Source organism: Haliaeetus albicilla, chromosome 18 (assembly GCF_947461875.1).
Source record: "Haliaeetus albicilla chromosome 18, bHalAlb1.1, whole genome shotgun sequence".
In the NCBI taxonomy this organism is placed as follows: Eukaryota; Metazoa; Chordata; class Aves; order Accipitriformes; family Accipitridae; genus Haliaeetus; species Haliaeetus albicilla.
This window is the reverse complement of record NC_091500.1, coordinates 351377-376659: the sequence shown is the minus strand read 5'-3', so window position 1 is coordinate 376659 and position 25283 is coordinate 351377. Positions and strand designations below refer to the sequence as shown.

Genomic DNA, 25283 nt, shown 5'->3' with positions numbered 1-25283 from the left:
ATGTCCCTGCAGGCAGGGAGGGGGCTGGTCCCAGGGCTCCTCCGACACCTGCGCTCCAGAACCATTTATTGGCAGGACAACGAACACAGAGATGGGTGATGGTGGGGGCTGGTGTGGGGGGGTGCGGGGCAGCCCCCAGCCCGGGAGCGGTGCGGTAAGGCACGTGGGCAGCATCCCGGTCGGTGGGGGAGAGGGCACCGCTCTGACTCGCCCCCACACCCGTGGTCCCAGACACCCCCCCCCGCTGGGGGGCAGGGGCCAGCGCAGGCACTGGCAGCGGCCCTGGCGCGGGCAGATGGAGGGCCCGGGGCTCGGAAGCCAGCCCACCGCGGGTGCAGGCAGAGAAGCCCTGTGCTGCCCGCGGGGGGTGCAGCCTGGCCAGCCCCTACGGGCAGGGACCCAGCCCCTCCCGGTTATTTGGTGCTCCCTGGCTGCATGTGGGTGCTCCACAGGGGGTCTGTGCCCCCTGCCCAGGGGGTGGCTGGGACCCCCATGTCGGGGGGGGGTGGGGGGGGCGCTCAGAAGGAGGTCTCCTGCAGGGCATAGGCGGGGGCCCCGGCCGCACGGATGTAGCCCTGTCCCTCCTCCTCCTGCCGGTGGGGGCCGGGGGGGGCCAGGCCATTGGGCACCCTGTTGCTCTTCACAGTGGCATCCGCATGGTCAGCGTCCTGCGGGGACAGAACGGGGGGGGGGGGCAGCAGAAGCACAGAGAGGGGACCAACCCCATGTTCCGCTACCACCCCCCCCCAGAGGGCTGGGGTCTAGGCCCTTCACCTGGGCAGGGAAGTCCACCCTGCAGCAGAGCCTCTGCCGGTATTTCTGGGGCAGGCAGCAAAGCAGGCGAGGCAGCACGGGGTAGATGGTGCGGGGGTCCACGGCTGCTGCTGGCGTGGGGCCTGGGGGAAGAGCAGAGGGTCAGCGGTGTGGGGGGAGCTGCCACCAGCCCCCCACCCCTGACACTCACCGGTGAGCAGGCTGACCAGGAGCCCCACCAGGATGACGGTGGTGGAGTTGTGGGCGCTGTACCACATGTAGGACAGGCTGTAAAACTTCTGCAGCCCTGTGGGGCTGGGGGAGATGGGGGTCAGGTGGGGGGAAGAGGTGGGGTGCACGGAGCAGCACCCCCGCAGCCCCTGTTCCGCAATGCCCTGGCGCCGAGCCCCCCACCCCGCTCACCTCTGGGGGGCCAGCGTGGGGGCCAGCAGGGTGGTGGCGAGGATGGTGGTGAGGTTGCCCACGGGGGGGAGCACGGTGCTGTTGGGTGGGGGAGGCCCCCTCATACTGTGCAGCAGACTGCCGATGCCCACCCAGAAGGCCATGGCCAGGCCCGCCAGCAGCCCCACGACAGCACCCTGCAACGGGAGAGAAGGAGGGTGCTGACCCCCAGCCGGGCTCAGGGTGCCCCAGCCCCCCTGGCACTGCCCCTCCGCAGGGTCTGTGCCCCCGGCTGGGCAGGGGGACACTCACCATGGGGTTGGCGCAGGGGAAGAACATGCCCAGGCAGAAGAGCCCCAGGAGCGGGCCCCCCACCATGCCGAAGATGCTGATGGCTGCCTGTGGGGACATGGCCCTCAGCGCCAGCCCCTTGCCCCGGCCCGCAGCTGGCACCGGCCACCCACCAGCTGGGTGCCGGAGCTGGGGGACCCCACACCCTCATCCCTACCTGCAGCACGGGGCCCAGCATGGAGGACACATAAGCCATCCCCAGGCAGAGCAATCCATAACCAAAAGCTGGGGAAGGGAGTGGGGGGTCACGGTGGTGCTGGGGACCCCCCACTGCCAGCGTCAGTCCCCCCTCTGTGCCGCCCCCCCCACTCACCCAGCAGCTTGGAGAGCAGCGTGGCCCGTGATTCTGACAGCCCTGGGCAGTGGGGCCGGACCAGGTCCTCCATCGTCACTGTGGCCAGCGAGTTGAAGGCGGAGGAGATGGTGCTGGGGAGGAAAGGGAGCAAGAGGGGGCTCGACCAGGACCCCCCCTCAGCCCTGCCGGCCCTGGGGCCTCCTGCTCACCTGAGGCACCCGCTGAAGAGGCAGGCGACAAAGAGCCCGGGCAGCCCCGGCAGGTCCTGCAGCACGTCCATCACGAAGTACAGCACCAGCTGGGGCAGGGGGGTCAGTGCCTGCAGGGCCGGGGGGAGCGGGGTCCGGCCCTGCGGGCTGCAGGAGAGCTAAGGGGGGGACAACACGACACCCGGCCACCCACCTGGTCGGAGGACCCGGGGCGCTGGGTGGGCGCCAGCGGGTGCTCCCGGTCGTAGACGAACATGACGAGGCCGGTCAGGCAGCTGAGGCAGAGGACGATCTGCTGGCAGGGGAAGACGGCGTAGCAGGAGCTGCGGGCGCCGGGCGGGCGTCAGAGGTGAGGGAGGGCGGCAAAGGGGCCCGTCCCGGCCGCGGGACCCCCAGCCCCGGCCCCACTCACAGCTTGGCCTCCCGCTCGCTGCGGGCGCTGAGGTACCGCTGCACCTGCGCCTGGTTCACCCCGTACAGTGACAGCATCATGAAGACACCCCCCACCGCCAGGGTCCAGAAGGTGTGCCGCTTGAAGGGGTCAGGGTCCAGGCTGCGGAGAGGTGCCGGCGGGGAGGGTCACGGCGCTGGGTCCTCACTGGCACCCCGCACCCCACGGGAAAGAGGGAAGCAGGAACAGCCCCCCCCCCCGACCCATGCCGGGGTCCCTCTCCCCTTCCCAGCTGCCCTGCACGTCCCCATGGCGTGACATGGGGTGCCCAGCTCCGCGTGGGTGAAGGTGTCTCGGCACAGGGCGCAGCATGGCTGGGCCACTCACTCAATGCCGGAGATCTTGCCCTCCTGCTCCGCCAGGTGCCAGACGCGGGCCATGCCGCCCAACCGCCGGGCGCCCACCAGGATGACGGCCAGCTGCCCTGCGAACATCACCAGCGTCTGGAAGACGTCCGTCCAGATGACAGCCTTCAGCCCACCCTGCAAAGGCATGGCACCCATCACTGCAGCCCCGTGGGGGCATGGGGCACCCCACGGCCAGGCAGCAGCCGGCACCACTGCACCGCGGCGGGCAGGGACTCACCAGCGTGGTGTACAGCGTGCAGACCAGCCCCATGGTGAGCACCGCGCTCCAGAGGTCAAAGCCCGTCACTGGAAGCAACAGAGGCCGTTAACAAGCCTGGGGGGGTAGCAGCCCCACCCTTGCAGGATGGGGCTTCCAGCATCGCCCGCTGCTCCCATCCCCCCTTACCTGCATTGAGGGCCAGCGCAGGCGCGTAGAGCACCACCCCCATGTAGATGACCTGCGGGGAGAGCAGCGCTGCAGCCATGCACGGCCCTCTGTGCCCCCGCACCCCCCCCCCCCACTCACCATCTGGAAGATGAAGGTGATGGTACCAAAGACGCGCACCGTCTTGTTGAAGCGCAGCTCCAGGTACTGTGGGGGAGACGGGTCAGGGCACTGTCCCACCCAGACACGGAGTCCTGAGCAGGGGGGACATCCCCCACCTCCCCCATTTCCCCCCCACGGCAGTGGGGAAGCAGAGCGGGTCAGGCAGTCCTCCCCCAGCACCTTGGCTCCTGCTGCTGCAGAGACACAATGGGGCCGGCCAGCACTGGCTGGGGCAGGGGAGGTGCCCAGGGCAGGGGACAGGATGGGTGCTGGACAAGCTGGGTGGGAGCCCCGTTCAGGGGGCACGGCAGGCTGGGGTCCAGGACAGGGGCATGGTGCAGCAAGGGACCAGGAGCCGAAAACCCCACTGGGCACCATCAGCTTGTCCCCTGAGGCCACGCGTCTGCCTGCATGTCCCACTCACCTCGTAGGTGCTGGTGATGCGCAGGCGGTAGAAGACGGGGATGAAGACGTGGGCCGGGATGAGCAGCCCCAGGAAGTAAGAGCAGCCGAGGAACCAGTACTCGGTGCCGAAGCGGTAGATCTCGGCCGGCACACCCAGGATGGCCACAGCTGACTGGAAGGTGGCCAGTAGGGAAAGGGCAACAGGCAGGAAGCCCATGTTGCGGTTGGCCAGGAGGAACTCCTGCACCGTGCGCTGCCGGTCCCCGCTCAGTGCGTAGAAGAGCCCGATGGCCGACGACAGCACCAGCAGCAGCGCAAAGATGCTGTAGTCGATCACAGTGAACTCCATGGCGAGCGTCTCCTGTTACCGCTGTCCTGCTGGAGACGCTGCTGCCCAGCCGCCCACCCCGGCTGCACCCCGCCGGCCTCATAGGCATGCCGAGCCCCGGCAGCCACCCCGGCAGCAGGTCCTGGCCAGCATCTCCCCGGCACTTGGAGCTGCAGGAGGAGGGACGGGTGTCAGCACCGAGCCAGCCACACCAGGAGCTGCAGCAGACACTGCAGGGACCTTCGCTCGCTCCTCTCCCTCAGCCTCAAGGACCTGGTGCGGGGGGGGGGGGGGGGGGGGCAAGGAACGGCCCCTTAACCCTTCTCCTCCCTCTGGGCTGGGCTCGGCACGGCGGCGCCCACCCCCTGGGCTGCCAGACCTGCCCCCGCCAAGGGAAACGAGTGCCTCTTCCAAAGAGCACTGAGGCCACAGTTGCAAAAACAGTCCCACCCAGGACCCCGGCAGCACCGGCCCTGCCAGCTCCACGTGGCTCTGCCAAACCCGGCAGAACCAGCCCTGTGTGGCCAAACCCAACATAACCGCCCCCGGTGCAGGACAGCCCCGCCAAGCCCGGCAGCACCAGTCCTGCCGTAGCCAAACACAACATGACCCAACCGTCGCGGCACCACGCAGCCCCGCCAAGCCTGGCAGAGCCGCCCCTGGTGCAAGAGCCCAGCCAAACCCAGCACAACCACCCCGGCTCTGGCGCCAGCCAGCCGCCCTGGGGCCAGCACAGCCCAGCCAGCGCCAGAGCAGCCGCCCCCACAGCAGCCCACCCTGCAGGACCAGCCCCACCAGCAGCCCCCAGACCCACAGGACCTATGGACAGGACTGGGGAGGGCAGATGGATGGGCAGCAGAGCCCAGTCTGTGCAGGCAAGGAGAAGCCCTGGCACCCTCACCCAGCTGAGCAGAGGTTGGGCAGGGTGACCCCCACAACAGGCGCCCCACACAGCCAGGGACGGATGGACGGACGGATGGATGGGGACTGCCAGTCTTAGAGGCTCTGGGCAGCAGCCAGATGGAGCAGACGCTTGAGCCACTGCCGGCCCTGGCAACCCCCTGCCCTGCTCACAGGCCCCCGCTGGGCCTCTGCCCCCACCCCTGGCTCTGGCCCCTGTGGAGCAGGAGGGGGTCAGCCGGGTGGCCCCAGGAGCAGAGCAGGGAGGGGGCACAAGCAGAGACACCCCCCCTGCCTCCGCCAGCGGGCAGGGGGCTGCGGGGAGCAGGGAGCCAGGAGCGGCGAGTGCCGGGGGAACAGCAGGCACCGGCGGGGCAGGATGCGGACGGACCCCACGCCGCCGTACCAGCGGGGCAGCGTTAGGGGCTGCCACGGGGCAGCGCAGGGCACGTGGAGGACGAGGCCAGGCTGCCGGTGGCGGGGGACGGGGGCTGGCGCTGCGCCCGCTGTGATCCCCGGAGGAATGCCCACCCGGGGCATACTTGGGGGGATTAGGCTGAGCCCCGCCTGGCACCCCTGCACCTGGCGCGGCTTGCCCGGGCCTGCCCGCCGCGGGGGCCAGGGGACCGGGGCAGCCGTGCTGGCACGGGGCCCCCTTCCCCGGGTGGGAAGCGGGTGAGAGGGCAGCGCCCGCCCACCTCACGTGCCACCGTCGCGGTGCAGCTCCCGGGCAGGGTCCAAGGTCACCCCACCGCATTCCACCACAGAGACTAAACACGGGGCGGGCGGCGGCAGCGCCGTCCCTGATGGCTGCCCCACCGGCACTGCAGCCCAAGGCGCGGCAGCCCCGGGGGTGGGGCGGCCCGGCCCAAGGCTCCCCTGTACCCTCCCCGAGGCCCCTCGGTGTCCCTGAGGCCCCTCGGTGTCCCCCGGTGTCCCCGGCCCAAGGCCCCGCTCCCCCGGCGCCAGGGTGTCCCCGGTGACCCTGCCTGAGGCCCGGCCCTCCCGTCCCCGGTGTCCCCTGCCTTACGCTTCCTCGTTCTCCCCCGTGTCCCCGGTGACTCCGCTCGAAACGCCGCCACCGCCCAGCCCCGGCGACCCCGGGCCACGGCCCTGCTCCCCCGCCCCCGGCGTCCCCGCTGGCCGCAGTCCGAGGCCCGGCCGCCCCGCTGTCCCCAGTGACCCCGGTGTCGGGCGGGGGCGAGGCGGGGCGGGCGGCCGCAGGATGATTCCCCGGTCCCGCCGTGTGGTCAAAGCCCGGCGGGGCCGCTCCGGAGCCGGGGGGGGGGACACGGACACGGTGACCTTGAGGGGGCCCCCGGCGGCCCCAGTACGAGACTCACCGGCGGCGGCGACCGGCGCGGCAGTGCTTGGGCCCACGTGCCGCGCTGACAGCCGCCGGCGCGCCCTAATGACGCCAGCAGCGGGGCAGCTCTGCCCTCACCGCCACTTCCACCCGCCACCGCGCGCCCTGATGGCGTCAGCGACCGGCCACCGGGGCGGGGGGGGGGCTTGGGGGGAAGTGGGGGGCGGCAGACGGGACACAGGGCTCCGGGTGGTGCCGGCCCGGTCCCGGCCGCGCTCCGCTGCCTCGGGCAGGTCACCGCGCCCCAGCATCCCCTCGCCGCGGCCCCGCTCGGGGTCCAGAGGGCGGCCGGACCGGGAAGGCGGCGGGGGCGGGGGCGAGGGCGAGGGCGCGGCGGGGGGACGGCGCCCTCACACCGGGCGTGTCCGGCGGGGCGGTCCCGGAAGAGCCCCGGAGGAGGAGGAGGAGGGGGCGGCGGCGGGAGGTGGTCGGGCTCGGCCGGGGCCATGGGCGCTTTCCTCCCGCTGCTGCCGCCGCTGCTGCTGCTGCTGCCGCCGCTGCCCGGGGCCGCCGGCGGCGCGGCGGTGAGCGGCGGGGCCGGGGGGAGCCCGGGACCGGGGGGTGCCGGTGCTCGGGGGTCGGTGGCGGTGGCGGTGGTGGTCGGAGGATGGCCGGATCGGGGATGCCGGGGGAAGGGGTGCGTGTCGGGGAGTGCCCGGGGTTGGAGGGTGCTCCGGTCGGCGGCGGGAGGGCTCCGGGGGGGAGCCCGGGGGTCGGTGAGTGCCCGGTCGGGGGGAGGTCGGAGGGTGCCCGGATGGGCGGGGTGGCTCCGGGGGGCGTCGGAGGGTGCCCGGGTCGGGGGTGGCCGGGTCGGATCGGGGCGGGGGGGAACCCCCGGGAATTCAGGGGTGCCGGAGGGTGCTCCCGTGGCTGCCGGTGCTGCCCGGGCCCCGCCGAACACCCCCCGCCCCAGGTGTGCGGGCGCTGCCCGGGGCCGCTGCAAAACGGTTCCATCGTAGCCCGGTACTGCGCGTCCCAGGCCGGCACCGAGAGCGAGGGACGCTGCTGCCGGGAACGGGGAGCCCGCCCGGAGCGTCTGCTCGGGTACGGGACAGTGGGACGGCGTGGGGGGGCACGGTTGGAGGGGGAGGGGAACGGGCTGGGCGCGAGGCAGGCGTGCACTGGGGGTGCAGAGGGTGTCAGGGGTGCTCGGGGTGCGGGAGGGTGCCTGGTGCAGGGGGATGACAGGGCGGGTGTTGGGGGACACGGGGGGGTCAGGGGAATGGAGGGGGTGGGGGGTGCGTGGAGGGGGCAGGCAGGATGGGGGTGCAGGGGGTGCCAGGCACGCTGACGTCCCTTCCTCTGACTGCTACCCCCTCGCAGGCTCGACCTCAGCAACTGCTCCCTGCGCAGCCTCCCCCCAGGGCTGGCTGAGGCCGCGGCCGCCGTTGTCCTGTGAGTCCATGTTCCCCCCTCGTGCCGTCCCCCCCGCCACTCCCCACAAGAGGCTGGGCCAAGCAAGGAGAGGGGTCTGGTGGGACCCTCCCCCCTGCCCCAATGGGTCCCCGGGCCAGTGCAGCCCTGCCTCTCTGGTCCCCGTCCCCCCAGCAGCCTGCTGCCCACAGGACACCAGCCACTCTCCATGCTTATGAACAGCGGTGGCAGTCAGGGGGAGTCCCCAGTGACTAGAAAAAGGCAAACATCACCCCCATTTCTAAAAGGGGAGACTCTGGGGACCACTGACCAGGCAGCCTCACCTCTGTGCCCAGTCAGAGCATGGAGCAGGTCCTCCTGGAAACTCTGCCAAGGCGTGTGGGTGACAGGGAGGTGATCAGTGACAACCAGCATGGCTTCACCAAGGGCAATTCCTGCTGGACCAACCTGGTGGCCTTCTATCATGGAGGGACCGTGCTGGTGGATAAGGGAAGAGCAACTGATGTCATCTGTCTTGACTTCTGTAAGGCCTTTGACAGGGTCTCACACAACATCCTTGTCGCTAAATTGGAGAGAGATGGGTTTGGCAGATGGACGGTTAGATGGATAAGGAATTGGTTGGATGGCCGCGTCCACAGAGTGGCAGTCAACGAATGGCTCAATGTCCAAATGGAGATCAGTAACAAGCGGTATCCCTCAGGGGACCAGTACTGTCCCATGTCTTTATTAACGATGTTGTGGGGCTGAGTGCAGCCTCAGCAGGTCTGCAGGTGGGTGACACTGAGCTGTGTAGTGCGGTTAATTTGCTTGAGGGAAAGGGTGATGCCATCCCCAGGGACCTGAGCAGGCCAGGGGTGGGCGCATGTGAACCTCATGAAGTTCCACAAGGCCAAATGCAGGGTCCTGCCCCGGGGTCAGGGCAACCCCCAGTATCCATACGGGCTGGGTGATGTAGGGATTGAGAGCAGCCCTGCTGAGAAGCTCCATGCACCCGGTGTGTGTTTGCAGGGACCTGACGGAGAACCCCCTGACACCTCTTCCCAATGGCTCCTTCCTGGGATTCACCCACCTGCAGCACCTGTGAGTACTGGGGCGGGGGGGACGGGATGGGGTGCAGGGGCCACCGCAGCACCGGGTGCTGAGCTCTGCTCCTCAGCGCAGTGCCGCTGGTGCTGGAGTGCCCAGGTGGGAGCAGTGCCTGGGAGGAGGTGACGACACATGGGAGCAGCAGGCTCTGCCAGGGCCAGAGGAACCTCTGCAACAGCTCCATGGAGCTCGGTATGGCGGGGGGTTGGAGGTGCCTTGTCTGGGGGTCTGGCAGGCGGGGGTTGGCCCTGGCCTGGCCCTGTGACCCCCCACTCTGCTCTGCCAGCCTGGCTGTGCCCTGAGAACGCTGCCTGTGCCCCGGATGGCCCTGGCCTCGTCCAGTGCCTCTGCGACAGCCCCTTCCATGGCTACAAGTGCCTGCGCGAGGTGAGCACCTACAGGACAGGTCCCCCCCTCACCACGCAGCCCCCAGCCAGAGCCAGAGCAGTGTGGGTGGGGGGGGGGGGGGCAGCGCCACTCACTGCTGCTTCCTCGCAGGGGACATTCCCTGTGCTGCTTTTCTGTGGGATCCTGGGAGCCATCACCCTGTCCCTGTCCCTCCTGCTGTGGGGCACCCAGCGCCGGAAAGCCAAGACGCCCTGAGCGGGGAGGGGGTGCCTGCGCCAGCGCCTCTGCTGAGGCCAGGGTCGGGGGGCTCTGGGTGCTGGGGGGTCTGTGTCCCGAGGGGCTCTGTGCCCTGGGGTCTGGCTTGCCATGTGTGGGCTGGGGCTGAATAAAGCCGCAGCATCCTCTCCGTGTGTCTGTCCGACTCCTTCCTGAGACAGGCAGGGAGCGGTGCAGGCAGCTGCCCAGGGGCAGTGCGGGACCCTCCAGGCAGCTCTGGGGAGCCGGCTCGCAGGGCTGGGGGCGCCCCCTTTCCCCACCCGCTCCGCGGGGGAAGAGCCCCCCGCCGCTCCTTTGGACCCCGGCCCCGAAACCGCGCTGCACTGCGGGCGTGCGGCGGGGAAGTGCAGCGGGGACTCAGCAGGATCTGGAGCGCGAATACGCGGGGCGGGGCTGTCAGGGGCGTGTCTATGCAGATCAGGCACCGCGCGGGATGACGGGACATATCCCCGTTACACGACGACGCCGGCCACGGGCGTCGCAGGAGCTGGTCTTCCTGTGGCAAAGATAGAGGTGGCTGAGAGAGAAGGAGCTGGTCTTCCTGTGGCAAAGATAGAGGTGGCTGAGAGAGAAGGCGTTACGCGACGGGGGGCTGTCTTTTGCTGGGGGTCGTGGTCCGCGAAGGCTAAAGGGAGAGCTGGATAGGTCCGTCGACGCAGGGCACACCCCCGAGTTCGGCTATGGCCGTTCAGCACAATCACAAGAAAAACGTAATATCGGTGCGGTCAATAAAAACTGCTAAATTGTCTGTTTTTGGTATTTCGAAATCAGGGGAGAGCGCGAACGCAGTCCCCCACTACCACAAATTATGCAGTCGAGTTTCCCGCATTTGGGGAAATCGCAGGAGTCAGCACACCCGGAGTGCAGGGGATGAGCCTCGCCCTGGGAAAACCACCTGCCTGATCATGGTGTCTCCCCTGCCAGGTAAGTATGCCTCCTCTCACGCCCGGCAACGCCGCACGCACCACCACCTACTCCTAACACACGGACACACGCGCCCACACTCCCGCGCCACACCCGCGCACACCAATCGCTCTAAACCCCATAGCTGCCCGTCACGCAGCGCCACGCAGCTCCTGCGACGCCCGTGGCCGGCGTCTTCTTCTCACGGTGATACGTCCCGCCAGCCCGCGCCCTGCCTGATCTGCATGGACACGCCCTCCATCCCGCAAAGCCCCGCCCCTGGCGGCCCGGAGCGGCTCTGCCGCCGCCGGCGCGATCTGCGAAGCCACGCCCCTGTCCCCAAGGCCCCGCCCCGGGTCACGCGCGCAGGGCAGCGCCACCGGGCGGCCTCGGGGAGCGCTCCCCCCGCCCCTCCCCGGCCGCCCGCGGAGGTGCCCCCCGACCGCGCCCGCCGCGTCGGCGATAGTCGTGACAGCACTCGGGGCGTCGTCCCTCCAACCCAGACCACAGCGTAGGCAGCGCCGCGGGGACGGCCAGCGGGTCACCGGCGAAGCTTGGGCGCCGCGGGGAGCGTGCCGAGGCCGCAGCCGGAAGGGTGACCGGGGGCAACAGGCGCGTCCCGGCCCCGGGGACCAGGCCGGGCGAGGTGAAGCCCCGCGGGAGCCGAGCGGCCAGGGGTGCCGGAGAGCGCGGGCAGGGTGCTGTACGCGGGGGACCTGGTGACACCGGAGGTGGCAGAGGCGGAGGCGTCACCCCGGGCTTTGGGGTCCCAGCACCCCGACCGGGGAAAGGCTGGAGCAGGGACGGTGTCCCCCGGGACGGGGATCAGGGCAGGGAGCGCTGCAGCAGCCCAGATGCAGACGAGTGCCAGGGCTCGACGGGACGGTGCAGGCGTGCCACGCCAGCTGGCAGAGTCATCCACTGTGAGCCATGCTCGGTGACCTGTGATGGGCTACGGCGATGGTGGAGGTGCCGGACGGCTGCAGGAGGCAAATGTTGCCCGCGCCACACGCAGCCGGTGCCAGCGCGGGAGCAGCTGAGCCTGACAGCGGCGCTGGGGCCTGTGAGGCCTGTGGGGAGCGTCGGCTCCGCGGTGGCCGCCCGGGGACAGGGACAGACGGACGCCATCCGACCCGAGGCCGGGGGCGGAGGCACGCAGATCGCGCCGGCGGCGGCAGAGCCGCTCCGGGCCGCCAGGGGCGGGGCTTTGCGGGATGGAGGGCGTGTCCATGCAGATCAGGCAGGGCGCGGGCTGGCGGGACGTATCACCGTGAGAAGAAGACGCCGGCCACGGGCGTCGCAGGAGCTGCGTGGCGCTGCGTGACGGGCAGCTATGGGGTTTAGAGCGATTGGTGTGCGCGGGTGTGGCGCGGGAGTGTGGGCGCGTGTGTCCGTGTGTTAGGAGTAGGTGGTGGTGCGCGCGGCGTTGCCGGGCGTGAGAGGAAGCATACTTACCTGGCAGGGGAGACACCATGATCAGGCAGGTGGTTTTCCCAGGGCGAGGCTCATCCCCTGCACTCCGGGTGTGCTGACCCCTGCGATTTCCCCAAATGCGGGAAACTCGACTGCATAATTTGTGGTAGTGGGGGACTGCGTTCGCGCTCTCCCCTGGTTTTGCGGTAAACAAAAATAGAGTAGGCATTGAGAGACCTGCAAACAACTAACGGAATTACTACTCTCACTCAGTGTGTTGTACGCCCATGAGGCAACTACCCACACTCAATGCAGTGCTGGTCCCAAGAGATGGGCCCGTGCTCGTTGCTCTTCGCGCGGCCGCGGTCACCCGTTATGCGCTGGGGACGGCCGGCCGGACGGCGCCAGCGGCCGCGGGGAGACGCCTAATTGGTGTCATTGCTCTGTCATATTGTGCTGTGTCACCTCACACGTCCTCGTCCCGTCCCGTTCTACCCCACGCCAGGTGTCCCCTCAGTTTGGGGTGTCTGGCGGAGTCTCCCGCCCGCTGACCCCGCACTGTCCTGTCCAGACACCTCTTATTCACGCGTGGACGTGTGCGGCTGTGCGGGGAGAGAGGCGATCGCGTCTCCGTGCGCCTCCGGGGGTGCCGGCGGGACGCGGAGCCACTTGCGATTAGGGCTCAGCCACGTGGCTGGGGAGGGCGTGGAACGTTTCGGTAATGACGTTATCGACGTGACGCCATCCCCCCGCGCCACCGCCGCGCTGCGACTTCCGCCTCCAGTTCCGTGCTGGCGGCGCGGCCCGCAACGGGGCGGCGGCGGCGGCGGCGGCGGCTCCGGGAGCCCGTCGGGATCTCGCCCGGATGGCGTCCAGCGCCGCCCGCGGGCCGCGCTGCCGGGAGCGGAGCCTCCGGGGTCGTTCGGGACGGGGATCGGTGACCACCGGGAGCAGCCGGAGTCGCAGCCGGGCACGGGAGGGAGAGCTCCGTACGTACCGGGGACGGGCGGTGCCCCGGGGCCGTGCCCGCCGCTGCGGGAGGGATCGCGGCGGTGCTGGGCGGGGGGTCGCTCCCCGGGGCACCGCATCGTGCCCTGGCGGGATTACCTGGTCCTCCGGGCTGCGTGAGGCAAGTGGAGAGAGAGGCCGGGGCTGGAGATGCCGCTTGCTCTCCTGTCGCTGCTCCGAGCCTCCGGCTTTGCTCGCCTCGGCCTGGAGCTGAGCCGGACTCACCTCTCCCCTCAGCGTGTTTGAAACATTGCCCGGGTACAGGTGTCCCACCCTGTGTCCGTACCTCCGACCCTGTGTCCGTACGTCTCTCCCGGCCGGGGGGCTGGGTGGTGGCAGCCCAGTGGATCGCTGTACTGAGAGGTGGTGGGAGAGCCCTGTTGTGTTTTCGTGCTAACTCTGGCTGTTGATTTTGGGCAGGGGAACTGTCGCCGCTCAGAGATTTGGATGCTTTGGACCACTCTGAGGAGGGAGTAGAAGCTACCAAGTCCCAGAAAAAAACTGTCCGAAACCAAAAACCGAAAAGCAGTCCTAGTGACCCCAATGGCCCAGCCCCTGCGGAGACCGAGGGGTGTGGTGAGCCCTCGAGGACATCTGAGAATGGGTCCGTGCCGCCCCCGAAGGCACCTGGGAAGCGCGGGCGGAAGTCCAAGACTGAGATGCTGCTGCTGAAGCTGTCTCAGGACCTGGAGTGCCCGACCCCAGAGCCCATCTGTGTGCAGAAGATGCTGGGGAGCAGTGAGGCGGCAGAAGGCCTGGAGACCACCCCCGGCGGGCGCCCCAAGAGACGGGCAGCCAAAGTGTAAGCAGGGGCAGCAGATGCGGGGGTCTGGAGACAAGTGCTGCAGGGAGATTGCAAGGACAGACAGATACCGCTCTCAGAGTGGTTCCTTGAGACCTGTGTCTTGCCTGGGGGGGGCTTGGTATCCTGAAGGACTTTGTCCCACATCAGTGGGACAGACTGGTTCCCCATGGAGCGATCTTTTCCCACTTTAGGAGTGATTGGATCCAGGAGCATGGGGGTGTGGGGAACAGCAGGGGCTGTAGATGAGCTCGCATGTGGCGGGTGTTTGACGGCAGTGGGGAAGAGGCTTTGTCTGGTGGGGAGCAGAACAGGCTGTGCGAGCCATGCACTGCATAAAGGGGAGTCCTCAGGGGAGCCCGTGTGCTCTGGGGCCTCTGAAGGCAGCTCAGGCAGTGCCTGTGCTCTCCGAGTGCCTGTGCAAGGAGCCCTGGGTTTTCAGGGGCAGAGCTGGCAGGGTTGCAGCACCCCGGTCCCCTCGCTCTGCTGCACAGAGGGAGGGCGCAGCGCCTGCAGCAGGGTGACCAGTGCGGGAACTCCCTTTGCTGAGGGCGCTCGTGGGAAGATCTGTGGCTTTGCTGCCTTGTGGCTGGCAAAGGGCCATACGCTGCTCTGCCTGCTGGATGCATTCCCCTGCCTGCTGCCAGAGACCCAGGGAGGCTGACGTTCCCTGAGGAGGGGCAGGGGATGCTGGCTGTCTGAGTGGCTGGCCTGGAGCCTGGCAGTGCATCCAGACGGACTTTGCTGCAGCCCAGCTGGGCAGGGCTGGAGCAAATTGCTTGCCCAGACCATGAGCTGGAGGGTTGCATCCACCTGGTCCCTCTGCGGTCCCTCTGCTCACCTCGGGCAATGCCTTTGGTGTCCCAGGGCTTTGCTGTACCTGCAGGAGCTGGCAGAGGAGCTGACGTCTGTGTACCAGCCTCCGGCTCCCACTGAGGGTGCCCAGGAGCCAGACCCTGAGCGTATCCAGAAGAAGCGTCGGAGCCGGAGAAGAAAGGAGGAGGAAACAGATAGTGATGATCCTGCACAAGATGCTGACTTCGTGCCCTCAAAGGAGGTGTTGCTGCAGGCGGAGGAGGAGGAGGGGAGTGACGCGCCACTCAGTGAGGTGTCAGAGCCAGAGCTGGAGGTGGTCCGAGGACACGGTGGGAGGATGTCGTCTTCAGGGGTAAGGGCAAGGTCTCTGCCTTGGCCGCTTCTTACCTTTGGCCCGGCATGAACAACACAAAGTGTCTGAGCTGTCATGTGGTGTACCCACCCCCGGCTGTTTGGGGCAGGACAGCCCTGAAGCAGTACTTGGTCAGGGATGGCACAGTGCCCGTCAGCTGTGAATCTGGGCATGAGCTCTTGCGGCTTAACTGCGGGCAGCGGCAGCTCCGAGTGAGGGTGGATAGGGACAGGGTGACAGGTACTCCTGGGAGAGGGTGCAGGAGTCTTGGGCTCCTGCTGAAGCTGATGGGAGATAAAGGCAGGGTCCTGGAGGCTGTGCTGTAGTATGTGGAAGTCCCCAGAATGGGACTTTGTATCTTTAGCCGAACGTGACATGGTCTTGGCGGCTGCTGCTGCTGGGGCTGGGGGAGAGCTCTGTGCTTGCTTCCTGCATCGGTGCCTTTTAGGACAGGTGGGTCCCCCCAGGGGCTCATGGGAACATTTGGGCAGGCAGGGGCAACCTGGGCTGGACCCTTTGGCCGGGCCCTGCTCTGAGTCTGCTCTTGTGCCCAGAGGTCCAAGCCTCAGTGCCGAGGCCTCGCTCCCAATGGCTTCCACAACTCCATCATGGCCCCAGTGGAGAAGTGCTCCAGCCTCACCTGCAGCCTGTGAGTGGGGGCTTGAGGAGGTGCTGGGGGGTTCGGGCTGGGCTACAGGGAGCGGTGCCTGTTGGTGCCCTGGGGACCCTCGCTATCACAGGTGTGACAAGAAAGGAGCGTGTGCCATTGGGAGTGTCGGCGTTTGGGTGGTGGAGTGGCTGGGCCAAGCTGGGGGTGTGGGGAAGGGCAGGGGCTGAGAGCCCTCGGTGTGGGGCTGCCTGTGCTGCAGGCAGGGTGCAGGGACAGGGGGCTGCCTGTGCTGCAGGCAGGGCCTGGGCTGGGAAGTGGGGCTGTCGCTGAGGTCTGGCACATCTGCTGCAGGCGAGATCAGAAGTACTCACAGTGGGAGTTTCCCGACTGGATTCCTTTGGCACACAAGTGGACATGTCTCTCTGAAAGGTACTGTCGGAGCAGCGTAGGAAGGGAGAGGGGCTGGGAGGGACACGCAGCACAGGCGCTGCCTGCACTCAGGCTGCGTGATGGGGCAGGTCCTGGCAATGTTCGGGGTGAGCTGGAGCAGGGACAGTGGGCGGTCCCAGCCATCGGGGCTGGGGGAGAGCGAGGGCATGGTGGGTGCTGTACTCCTGCACCCCTCTGGTGGGATCAGGCCCCAGCAGAAAGGATGGGGCTTTCTTGTCGTAGGCTTTGTGGATGTTGTGGTTTAACCCCAGCCAGCAACTAAGCACCACACAGCCGGTGGGATGGGAGAGAATAGAAAAAAAAAAAGGTAAAACTCACAGGTTGAGATAAAAACAGTTTAACAGAGCAGAAAAGAAGAAAATAATAATAATAATAAAATAGCAATAATAGTAAAAGGATTAGAATATACCAAACAAATGATGCACAATGCAATTGCTCACCGCTTGCTGACGGATGCCCAGTTAGTTCCTGAGCAGCAATACCCCCCAGACCAACTCCGCACAGTTTATATACTAGACATGACATCATATGGTATGGAATAGGCCTTTGGCCAGGTTGGGTCAGCTGTCCTGGCTGTGTCCCCTCACAACTTCTTGTGCCCCCCCAGCCTTCTTGCTGGCTGGGCGTGAGAAGCTGAAAAATCCTTGAGTTAGTATAAACACTACTTAGCAACAACTGAAAACTTCAGTGCGTTATCAACATTCCTCTCATACTAAATCCGAAACATAACACTATACCAGCTACTAGGAAGAAAGTTAACTCTATCCCAGCTGAAATCAGGACAGTGGGTCTCATGGATTTGGCCATGGAGTCTTAGTAGCCATCAGGGTAGCCGCCAGCAGGACATGCTGGGCTGTGCAGAGGCTGGGATGGGTGCTGGGGCATGGTGCTGTGCTGGGGAGGTGACTGGATGAGGAGCAGTTGGGGAGATGTCCTCTCACTTTCTTCTGCCTCCCCAGTGAAGCTGCCCCGTACCTGCCGGCAGAGGAGAAGTCTCCCCTCTTCTCCATCCAGCGGGAGGGCATCGAAGACGATGGTGTCTTGTACAGGGTAAACAGGTCCGTGGCGGGCTGCCCCGGGGCACTGCCGGGGTGATGGGTGTTGTGCCTGGGACCCGCAGTAACCCCCAGGGCTGTGGCCCCGGCAGGTCCAGGGGCCGGGCGGCCACCCCAGGGCAGCAGGAGTGACGGTGGTCTGAGCAGCCAGCCTGTGCAGCATGCCCTGGGGTCCCACCGCTGCCCGGCCCTGTGCCAGGGCTCTGTGCCAGCCGGGTGCTGCCCTGCCTGGCTCATGTGTTCCCGCTCCGCGGTGATGCTGCTCGTGCCTTATGCCCTTACCTGCTTCCCTGCTGGCAGGTTCAACTCGCTGCAGCCCCATGAGGAGCGCCTGGATGTGTCCTTCTTCGTGGGCGGCCCTGTGTGGGCGATGGAGTGGTGCCCATCCCCAGAAGGCTCAGCGGCCTCTCAGTATGTGGCTCTCTACTGCCATGGGAGCATGGAGGAGACACACAGTGTGGCCGGGCTCCATGGGGGTCCTGCGCTCCTGCAGCTCTGGGGCCTGGGCACACTGCAGCAGGAGCAGGGGTGAGTGGCCTGGCCTGGGGAACGGCCCCCCTGGGGAAGTGGCTGGGGGCTGCCTGGCTCCCAGGGATGGGGCAGGGCCCCTACCTCTTGTCCCTCCATGGCTGAGAGGGTAGTGAGGTTCGTCCTCTCCCAGAGCTGCCAGCCATGGCCTGAACCCCATGGGGGCTGTGCTCGTAGCTAGCTTCACTGCTGTTGTACACTGGAGCTGCTGGGCACCAGCTCTTGCGTTCTTCATGGCTCAACCCGTGCCTGCAGCTCTGCCGACAAAGCCGGGCTGGCCTATGCTGTCGCTGCTGACCATGGCTGCGTCTGGGACATGAAGTTCTGCCCCAGCGGTGCCTGGGAGCCGCCCACCACTGCCAGGAAGGTGAGTGTGCTGCCAGAAGGGCTGCCCAGGCCCTGAGGGGGCCGCCTTTGTTTCCCCTGGGGCTCTTAAGTCCATGCCCTCGCTAAAGCCGTGCCTTCCCCGGCGGGAGACGGTGACCCTGGGGCTGAGCCTGTGTATCATTCTGCAGCACCCACAGATGAGCCGGCTGGGCTTGCTGGCCGTGGCCTTCTCAGATGGCAAGGTGGTGCTGTACTCCCTCCCGCACCCTGGGGCCCTGCAGCGCTCCAAGAGAACCCAGGTAAAAGGTAGGAAGAGCCGCGCCACCGGGCAGGGGTGTCCTGGCCCTCGTCCCACCGTGCCGGGGTGGGCGGTGTGCGAGCCCTGGGGCTGGGGCCCCTCTGCCCACATGCGAGGGGGCCTGCTGTGCCGAGGGGGCTGGGCTGGGGCACTGCCGTGGGGCAGACCCTGCTCGCCAGATGCAGCGGGACAGTGCCCAGGCCAGCATCGCCCTGCCCAGGAGTTGTGTGTAGTGAGAGAGGGACAGCGGGGAGGAGCGAGGCTGCTTTTTGATGTCAGAGGATGTCAAGGTGCTGCTGACCCAGAGGCAGGTTCAGTCTCAGGGATGCTGCGGCAGCCCAGCTGGGACATGGCTCCTGGGCAGCCCTGCCTGAAGCTGGGTGCTCTCAGCAGTGTTGCTGTGACTGGAATGGGGTTGCAGGGCAAAGTGTAGCTGTGGTAGTGTGTTCCCGAGCCTTTACCCACCTCCCTGCTTGCTACTGGGAGTGTGTCCTGTTGTGGCAGAGCTGCTTATTCCAGCCCAGCTTGAGCTGTTTAGCACAGCAGGGATCTGGGGCTCTGAGCACTCGGCTGGTCTGGGCTAATGGTGCTTGTAATAGTCTCATCCGTTGGGAGCCGAGCAAGATTGATGACCTGTGCGTGCTGCTCGTGGTCGCTCAGCCGTGGCCGACAGCCTGCACGTCCATGGCTGACAATGGGAAATGGGTTCCCTGCACCCGAGCGTGGGTGCCGGTCCCCATCAGCACGTCGTGCTGACGCCTGCGCCAGCCCCGTGCTGGCCGCTGGCGCTGCCTTTCCTGCCCCCCCGTCGGAGTGCCGGCTCTGGGTGGTTTGCGCTGGCTGCCGCAGCCCCCACGTGGGGAGCTTGCGGCAGGCGCGGATCCTTCCCCAGCCTGCAAAGCTCCTGCGGACAGGCCGGGTCCTGTCACGTAGCGTCAGCCTGGCTGCAGCTGCATGTACTGTCCTTGTGCCGCGCAGCCGGGCTGGGGGTGCCAGTTTGCAGCCGCAGGATCAGTGCCAGACTGCGGTGCGCTGAGGCCCTGCTGGGAGCTGCTGGGTCGGCGTGGCTATGCTGGCTCTCTCTGGGGCTCCGGGTACCCACACCTGGTGTTTCTGCCTGAGAGAGCCCAGGGCTGCTCTCCATGCCGTGTCCTGGCTATCATGGAGGTGCCAGAGAAGATGTATGGCTCCTCCGTATCTCTGCACAACACTGCCTCTGCCTGCGGCTGTCACGCTCTGGGGTGCAGACATGCTTGTCTGGTGCTCACTGTGCCTGAGGACAGGCCCGCGCTGAGGGACTGGGGGGCCCTTCCGGCCCAAGAGGTGTGGGACAGGGGCCCCACAGCACTCGTGTCGTGTGTCGCTGGCGGGGGAGATTCTCTGGTGGACAAAGCTGGTGCGTGGGGTGTCCTGTGGGCACCTCATCCTGAGCCGTTTGGGCATAGGGGTCTCTGCACAGTCTGCCCTCCCCAGGAGTGGCTGCCCAGGCTGCTCCAGCCCCCATCACTGGCTGCCCTGGCCACCTTGGCTGCCTTTGCCTAGCAGAGCAGTCTGTCCTGCACGGCTGCTCCTTTCATGCCCAGGGCGGTCATGGTCTGGTCTGGCCCCTGTGTGCCACTGAGTCCCCTTGAGTTTGGTGAAGACGTCTTCTATCAAGGCAGGCAGCTGGTCATGGTGGGGTGAAGATGGCTGGTGTGGGGGGAGTGTCACCCCTGTCCCATCTCTGCCTGTGGCGCCTTTCGAGGTGCTGCTTCCTCCAGCACAGGCAGGTCCAGCTCCTGGAGGTCTTGCTACTTGCCTGATCTTGGATTTGCTGCTCTGTGTGCTCTGTTTTCTGCTGCTGGGTATGCTCGCCTGCCGTTTGTCGGCTGTGGTGGGGACACTGGTCTGGATGGGTGGCACACAGGGACTGGGAGCCCTGGCCAGGGCCGCGGGGAGCAGTGAGCCAGGCTCCGGGCTCCTACCGCAGGGAGCTTCTATGAGAGCTGGTGCCTGTCCTGACCCTCCTCTGCTCTCTTCTAGATGGGTCCTTCCACAAGCACGTTATCTGCAAGGTCAGTGTCCTCTACCACTGTGGTCCCCCATCGGGGCTGGCACCCAGTGAGCCTCCTGGCTGGTGCAGGTGGGAGAGCTGGGGCAGGAGTCAGGAAGCCTGCAGAGCTCGCCAGCCCCAGGGTGTTTGGGGTGGCACAGTAGAGCCATGCTGCCAAACCTGGGTGTCCCCAGCTCTTGGGACGTGGATGGCACCAGCATGGGGCTGTGACTGATGTCTGTCTTTTGGCCTCCAGGTCCAGTGTATTGCCACACTCCAGGTGGGCTCTATCCAGGCGGGGAATGCGTCCGAGTGCGGCCAGTGCTTCAGCCTCTCCTGGATGCCATGCAAGCCCCATCATCACCTGGCAGCTGGTTTTTATGATGGTGAGTCCCCCACCTGCATCCCACAGCAGAGCCTTTGGGGAGCAGCCCTTGCCCTGCAGCAGGCAGAGATGCACACAGAGCTTTCTGCTCCTTCAGCCTCGGCCTGGGGCAGGGAGTGGGGGACCCTGAGGGTGAGGTACAGGGGCAGCGTCGTCATGAGCAGCAGCAAGTGGAAGGCACTGTGCAGGAACCTCTCTGCCTGTCCCTGGGACAGGGGGATGGCTTGTCGTGGGCGGGCCGTAGGCACCCTCACATACCTGGTGGCTCCAGGATGTGGCTCTGGCTTAATCCACATCTGGCTGACTTGCCTGGATGTAGTTTTGTGTCTGGCTTCAGGCAATCCATAGCTCTGTGCTGTGCTGCCAGGACCTGCTGTACCCGAGCCATCCTGTCCTGCTCTTAGCCCCAGCTCCAGCCCTGGCTCGGCCACTGTACGTCGCAGCTCCAGCAGCCCCTGCCTGTGCCACTGCCTGTCCCCCAGCCCTGTGCTGCCTTGGATCCCACGCTGCAGTACTGGGTGTCCTCTGCGCTGCTGGTGCAGTTGTGGGGCAGCTGCTGAGGCAGCTCCTCATGGGCATGGGTCTCCTCCCGCAGGTACTGTGGCTGTCTGGAACCTGCTCACCAAGTCCCTGCTGCAGTGTGTGCGCCAGCCTGATGGCTCCCTCAAGCTCTACCCTTTCCGGTGCTTTCTAGCCCACGACCACGCGGTCCGGAGCATCGAGTGGTGCAAGGCCGACAGGTGAGGGCTGGGGAACTGGTGCTGGTGCAGGCACTGACTGGGTGAGCGGGCTCACTCCTGCAGATGAGGGTCCTTTGCTGAGATGGGCTTAAGAGGACTTGCTGCTGGCACTTGGCCCTCTGAGGCATCGAAGAGGTTGGGTTGGGCTTTTCAGGGTGAGAGGGGGTTGAGCCACTGCCTGTGGGAGCAGTGCTGTGCTGTGGTACACGTTGTCCCTGCAGCAGGGACGGGGCACGGCTCTGCGCTGGGGTCTCAGTGCTGCCTTTCTCCTGGTTCTCAGCAACTTCCTGGTCACGGCAGGGAGCGACCGTAAGATCAAGTTCTGGGACCTGCGGCGGCTGTACGAGCCCATCAACAGCATCAAGCGGTTCCTCAGCACAGAGGTGGCCTGGCTGCTGCCTTACAACGGGGTCACTGTGGCCCAGGACAACTGCTATGCCTCGTGAGTGCTGGGACCACCGTGGTGCCCTCTCTGTGCCCAGGGCCAGCCCCACTGCTGGGGTCTGGTCTTACTCCACGGGGTCCCTCTGGTCTCTCCTTCCCTGGGAGCATGCGGCTGTGCCGTGGTGAGAGCAGACTTTGCTCATGCTGGGTCACACCACAGCTGTGCAGTGTTGCCATCCCCTCAGCCGCATCACCCTGGGGCACAAGCAAGGTGGGCAAGGGGAAGGATGAGGCATCTGAGCTGGGCTGGCCAGTGGGGCTCCTGCGTGGCCCCAGGCTGACACAAGTTGGCAGAAGAGTTCTGGGGTCTTGGTGTGTTCTCAGCCTTCGGGAGCTGCTCTGAGCTGCCTCGTGATGCTGTGACATGCTGCTAGGGCAAGGACAGCCCCCCTCCATCCGCCTGGGTCCTGGGGTCTCTGGGGAGGTGGGCTGATGCTTGGCTCTCACAGTCTCAGAGCAGCAGTGCAGAGTTCTGTCCTCATCTGTTCCCTTTCTGTTGCAGTTACGGTCTCTGTGGGATCCACTACATTGATGCCGGGTACTTGGGCTTCAAGGCTTATTTTGTGGCCCCTCGCAAGGGGACTGTATGGGTAAGAGGCTGGTGCAGGGCAGTTCTGTCCTGGGGGCCATGTCAGAGGGGTGGGCACCTGCCCCAAACCCAGCACCAGCTGGGTCCCACAGCTGTGGGTGGGGGTGATGCCACCTGGCTGTGTGAGGCCCTGGCTCTTGGGGTCACCCTCTGCCCCTTGGGTGAGGGACCGTGGCAGCCGTGTGAAGTGGTGTCCCTGCCTGTGTCCAAGCTGGCTGCGCTTCCGAGCCCGGCCCTCCCAGGGTGGGGGGCAGAGGGTGGTGCCCAGGGGTTGGGGTCTGTGGTGCTGCAGCCCAGCTGGGGGTGGTGGGGAGCCCATTGGGACCCCGCACCCTAGAGCTGTCTGTTCCTGTAGAGCATATCTGGCTCGGACTGGCTGAACACAGTGGCTGCAGGAGACATCACCGGCGAGCTGGTGGCTGCGGTGCTGCCTGACCTGGCCGTCAATCCCCTCAACGTCAAGCGGTCCTCAGACCGCAGATTTGTAAGAGGCCGTCGTGCTCAGCAGGGCCCATCTGCAACACGCGTGGGGCTGGGGAGGGTGGGAGTTGTGTTCCTGGGTTGCTGGAAGAGCGTCTTGAGCCAGCCTCAGGGCCTCTGCTCCCCCCAACACATGTGTGTGTGCGCACGCATCATGCATGTGTGTGTGTCATGCCCTTCCTGCCCGGCCAGGGGCTGCGTGGTGGGGAAGGGCAGTGGCAGCAGCCTCGGCTGTGGGCATGGGACCTTTGGGGTTAGGCTTATACATGGGGCACGCCTGGCCCTTTTTGTCCCCTGCCCTTATGGTAGCACCTCCTTCCTCTCCCCTGCCCCCAGTCCCACTCAGTCCCTGGTGGTCCCTGTCTGCAGAGGAGCAGATGGACCCCCTGCACTGCCCTGAGCCTCATCTTGCCCACAGCCGGTCTACAAAGCCGACCTGCTGCCCTGCAGCCCTGCCGGGTCAGAGGGCAGTGAGCAGGTGCTGCCGAAGACCAGGCTCTACAGCGAGATGGTGACCAAGAGCTACATCCGATTCCGGGACACAGACCTGGTAGGAGAGGACGGGGGGCAAGCCTGGGGCTGGGTGGTCCTGCCTGTGAGTGGGACCCATGGGAGCGGGGCTGGGGCCTCTGGTGTTGTGGCTGGGCAGTGGGAGCTGCAGGACAAGGAGATGCTGCTCCAGCGTGGCAGCCCCTCACCTCCAGTGGAGTCCAGGCTGGCTGTCCTGAGAGCACAGGGATGGGCTGCCCGGCCTCCGTGAAGCCTGGGCCTGGCTGCCTTGCCAGCCTGGGCTGGGGTCCCCCAGGCAGGGAGCCCCTGGTTCCCTGGGCGCAGGGTGGTGGGGGGCATGGCTGTGGGTGTCAGCCCTGGGCAGAGCAGTGTGCTCGGTGTCCTGGCTGTGGCAGCAGTCTGGAGTGCCCAGCCCTGGGAAGCAGCCTGGGGGGTCACAGCCTGCCTGGGCCCCTGCTGCCTGGTGTGCCGGGCTGTGTTTGGAGGTGTTGGCGTGGGGCACCAGTGCCATGCTTCTCCTCTAGAGAGAGGGAGCGAGTCTGTGGGTCAGAGCTGCTGGGGAGGCACCAGGGAGGTGGGTTGGGGTCTGCTGTGCTCTGGCTGCCCTACCCAGGCCCTCCCTGGGGTTTGGCTCCTGCTGCCCTTTGCCATGGCTCTTTGGCGGGTGAGCCTGCGGGCGACCTGTGTCCCCTGGCCAAGCAGCACCTGCCCCTGCTGTGATCCTGGTGCCGTCAGGGCTGCTGTGAATGCAGCGTTCCTGCCCCGGGCACGCAGCCCACCGCAGTGCCACCGCTTCACAGCGCAGCTTTAAGAACTTCCCCAGCCGGGAGCCCATGCGCAGGATGCACACGCAGGAGGTGAAGGCAGAGCTGAGCCTCGACCGCCTGCAGCTGGAGTCCCTGCACAAGGTGAGAGGGCTGTGCTGAGCCCGCAGCCCCGCACACAGCCCAGGAGGGTGCAGGCAGGAGGCCACGGCTGCTGCAGGCAGGGTCTGCCTCTGCCCCGCTACCCACGCTGCTTCCTGGGTGCTGGGGTCCCAATGCCTTGGCCCCCTCCCCTCCTGACCCCCTTGTCCTCCCACAGGTGCGCTTCAGCCCCAACCTGGACTCGCACGGCTGGCTGGTGTCGGGTGGGCAGGCAGGCATCGTTCGGGCACACTGCCTGGTGGGACTGGCCTCTGGCGTGGGCCACCAGCTGCTGCCGGAGTGTCGTGCCCGCTTCAGCAACCTTTATGGGGACAAGCCCGGCAGCCCCAGCCCCGCTGAGCAATCCCTGCTGCCAGCAGAGTAGCGTGGTGGATCCCTTGTGCTGCTGCCAGACATGCTCACTCCGGGCAGGAGCTTGGGCTGGGGGCAGGCTGTGCTGTCCAGCGGGGCTGTGTGCCCCCTCAAGGTGCTTCTTACCCTCTGGGCCCCTACCTCGGGGGCGGGACGGCTGCTCCTGGCTGTTCACCTGGGATCCTGCTCCGGGCCCAGAAGGATCTTTTTGCGCTGTTTGGTCTGAGCTGGTGCGGGGGTGGGGGGCAGTGGGACCGGTGCGTGTCCCTGGGTTGAGCTGTGGGTCTTGGGGCCTGACGCTGGGGAAGCACCCGTAGGCCCCCACCTGTGTGGGGCTGTGCTTGCTCTTGCCTCCCGCCCCGCGTTGCTGGCTGCCCCCTCCCCATGCAGGTGCAGGCAAGGGCGCTGGGGGGGTCAGCCTTGTCCTGGGCAGGGCAGATGGGGCTGGCAGGGGTGCCAGGAGCTCTGGAGTTGCTCACATTGAGCCTGTGTTCAGCTGTGCAGTAAATGTGGTTTGTTTTGTAAAGGCTGGTTGTGGTGCTGGCGCGGGTCCACAGGCGCTGGTGCCTGGGGTGGCCATCTCGGTGCTGCCCTGGGGCCCAGCTCTGGCCACACTCTGCCCCTCGCAGGGGGACGGGGCCGTCCCCCCTCCCCATTCCCCTCCTGGCTGCCTGCACCGCTGCTGCTGCTCTCCAACAAGTTTATTGGCGGCTGCGGGCTCTGCCACTGCCCGCTGGGCTCCTTGCACAAAGACGTGGACAGACACACACTCCATGGGTGCAACAGACATGGTCTCACGAGGGTGGGAATGGATCAGGCCAAAGCA

At 66.7% G+C, this 25283-nt stretch overlaps 3 protein-coding genes and 2 non-coding genes across 9 annotated transcripts; 3 read left to right on the top strand and 2 right to left on the bottom strand.

The window, feature by feature from the left end:
- Positions 1-49: 49 nt before the first annotated feature.
- Positions 50-6490, bottom strand: SLC5A6 (solute carrier family 5 member 6). 3 transcript variants are annotated; one of them, XM_069805352.1, is made up of 16 exons: positions 6332-6489; positions 3780-4258; positions 3335-3400; positions 3215-3266; positions 3047-3114; positions 2789-2943; positions 2423-2563; positions 2204-2333; positions 2011-2099; positions 1820-1932; positions 1664-1731; positions 1468-1554; positions 1177-1352; positions 965-1068; positions 775-896; positions 50-668 (listed from the first exon to the last, which is right to left on the bottom strand). In XM_069805352.1, the coding sequence occupies exons 2-16, from the start codon at positions 4107-4109 to the stop codon at positions 519-521; spliced, it is 1851 nt and encodes a 616-aa protein (XP_069661453.1). In that variant the 5' UTR covers positions 4110-4258; positions 6332-6489; the 3' UTR covers positions 50-518. The 3 variants fall into 3 exon arrangements, with proteins under 3 accessions (XP_069661453.1, XP_069661454.1, XP_069661455.1); XM_069805353.1 differs by lacking the exon at positions 6332-6489 and adding an exon at positions 6019-6266; XM_069805354.1 differs by lacking the exon at positions 2423-2563 and having other exon boundaries at positions 6332-6490.
- A 230-nt stretch (positions 6491-6720) lies between these two features.
- ATRAID (all-trans retinoic acid induced differentiation factor) lies at positions 6721-9570 on the top strand. Of its 2 annotated transcripts, none has more exons than XM_069805355.1 (7): positions 6721-6878; positions 7268-7398; positions 7678-7749; positions 8737-8808; positions 8885-9006; positions 9101-9201; positions 9313-9570. In XM_069805355.1, exons 1-7 carry the CDS (start codon positions 6801-6803, stop codon positions 9415-9417), a joined length of 681 nt encoding a protein of 226 aa, XP_069661456.1. In that variant the 5' UTR covers positions 6721-6800; the 3' UTR covers positions 9418-9570. The 2 variants fall into 2 exon arrangements, with proteins under 2 accessions (XP_069661456.1, XP_069661457.1); XM_069805356.1 differs by having other exon boundaries at positions 6722-6878; positions 7334-7398.
- A 636-nt stretch (positions 9571-10206) lies between these two features.
- On the bottom strand, positions 10207-10370 carry LOC138689938 (U1 spliceosomal RNA). Its single transcript, XR_011328711.1, has one exon. It is a non-coding gene; the product is annotated as a U1 spliceosomal RNA (small nuclear RNA).
- Positions 10371-11788: 1418 nt separating this feature from the next.
- On the top strand, positions 11789-11952 carry LOC138689944 (U1 spliceosomal RNA). The gene has a single exon (XR_011328717.1). It is a non-coding gene; the product is annotated as a U1 spliceosomal RNA (small nuclear RNA).
- Positions 11953-12469: 517 nt separating this feature from the next.
- GTF3C2 (general transcription factor IIIC subunit 2) lies at positions 12470-24983 on the top strand. Of its 2 annotated transcripts, none has more exons than XM_069805350.1 (18): positions 12470-12743; positions 13183-13564; positions 14432-14732; positions 15287-15381; positions 15694-15771; positions 16752-16850; positions 17148-17375; positions 17631-17742; positions 17891-18008; positions 20023-20054; positions 20289-20418; positions 21013-21157; positions 21438-21599; positions 22104-22191; positions 22546-22674; positions 23089-23220; positions 23955-24088; positions 24264-24404. In XM_069805350.1, the coding sequence occupies exons 1-17, from the start codon at positions 12620-12622 to the stop codon at positions 24039-24041; spliced, it is 2442 nt and encodes an 813-aa protein (XP_069661451.1). In that variant the 5' UTR covers positions 12470-12619; the 3' UTR covers positions 24042-24088; positions 24264-24404. The 2 variants fall into 2 exon arrangements, with proteins under 2 accessions (XP_069661451.1, XP_069661450.1); XM_069805349.1 differs by having other exon boundaries at positions 12480-12743; positions 23981-24088; positions 24264-24983.
- The last annotated feature ends 300 nt before the right edge of the window (positions 24984-25283 follow it).

Coding starts and splice junctions, on each gene's coding strand:
- SLC5A6 (XM_069805352.1), bottom strand. CDS start 4,109: ATGGAGTTCACTGTGATCGACTACAGCATCTTTGCGCTGCTGCTGGTG. Junction 1,933..2,010: donor CTCTTCAGCGGGTGCCTCAG/GTGAGCAGGAGG, acceptor TTTCCTCCCCAG/CACCATCTCCTCCGCCTTCA. Junction 1,069..1,176: donor CCCACGCTGGCCCCCCAGAG/GTGAGCGGGGTG, acceptor CATCTCCCCCAG/CCCCACAGGGCTGCAGAAGT.
- ATRAID (XM_069805355.1), top strand. CDS start 6,801: ATGGGCGCTTTCCTCCCGCTGCTGCCGCCGCTGCTGCTGCTGCTGCCG. Junction 7,750..8,736: donor GCCGCGGCCGCCGTTGTCCT/GTGAGTCCATGT, acceptor GTGTGTTTGCAG/GGACCTGACGGAGAACCCCC. Junction 9,202..9,312: donor GCTACAAGTGCCTGCGCGAG/GTGAGCACCTAC, acceptor GCTTCCTCGCAG/GGGACATTCCCTGTGCTGCT.
- GTF3C2 (XM_069805349.1), top strand. CDS start 12,620: ATGGCGTCCAGCGCCGCCCGCGGGCCGCGCTGCCGGGAGCGGAGCCTC. Junction 17,743..17,890: donor CGCCCACCACTGCCAGGAAG/GTGAGTGTGCTG, acceptor ATCATTCTGCAG/CACCCACAGATGAGCCGGCT. Junction 24,089..24,263: donor AGCTGGAGTCCCTGCACAAG/GTGAGAGGGCTG, acceptor GTCCTCCCACAG/GTGCGCTTCAGCCCCAACCT.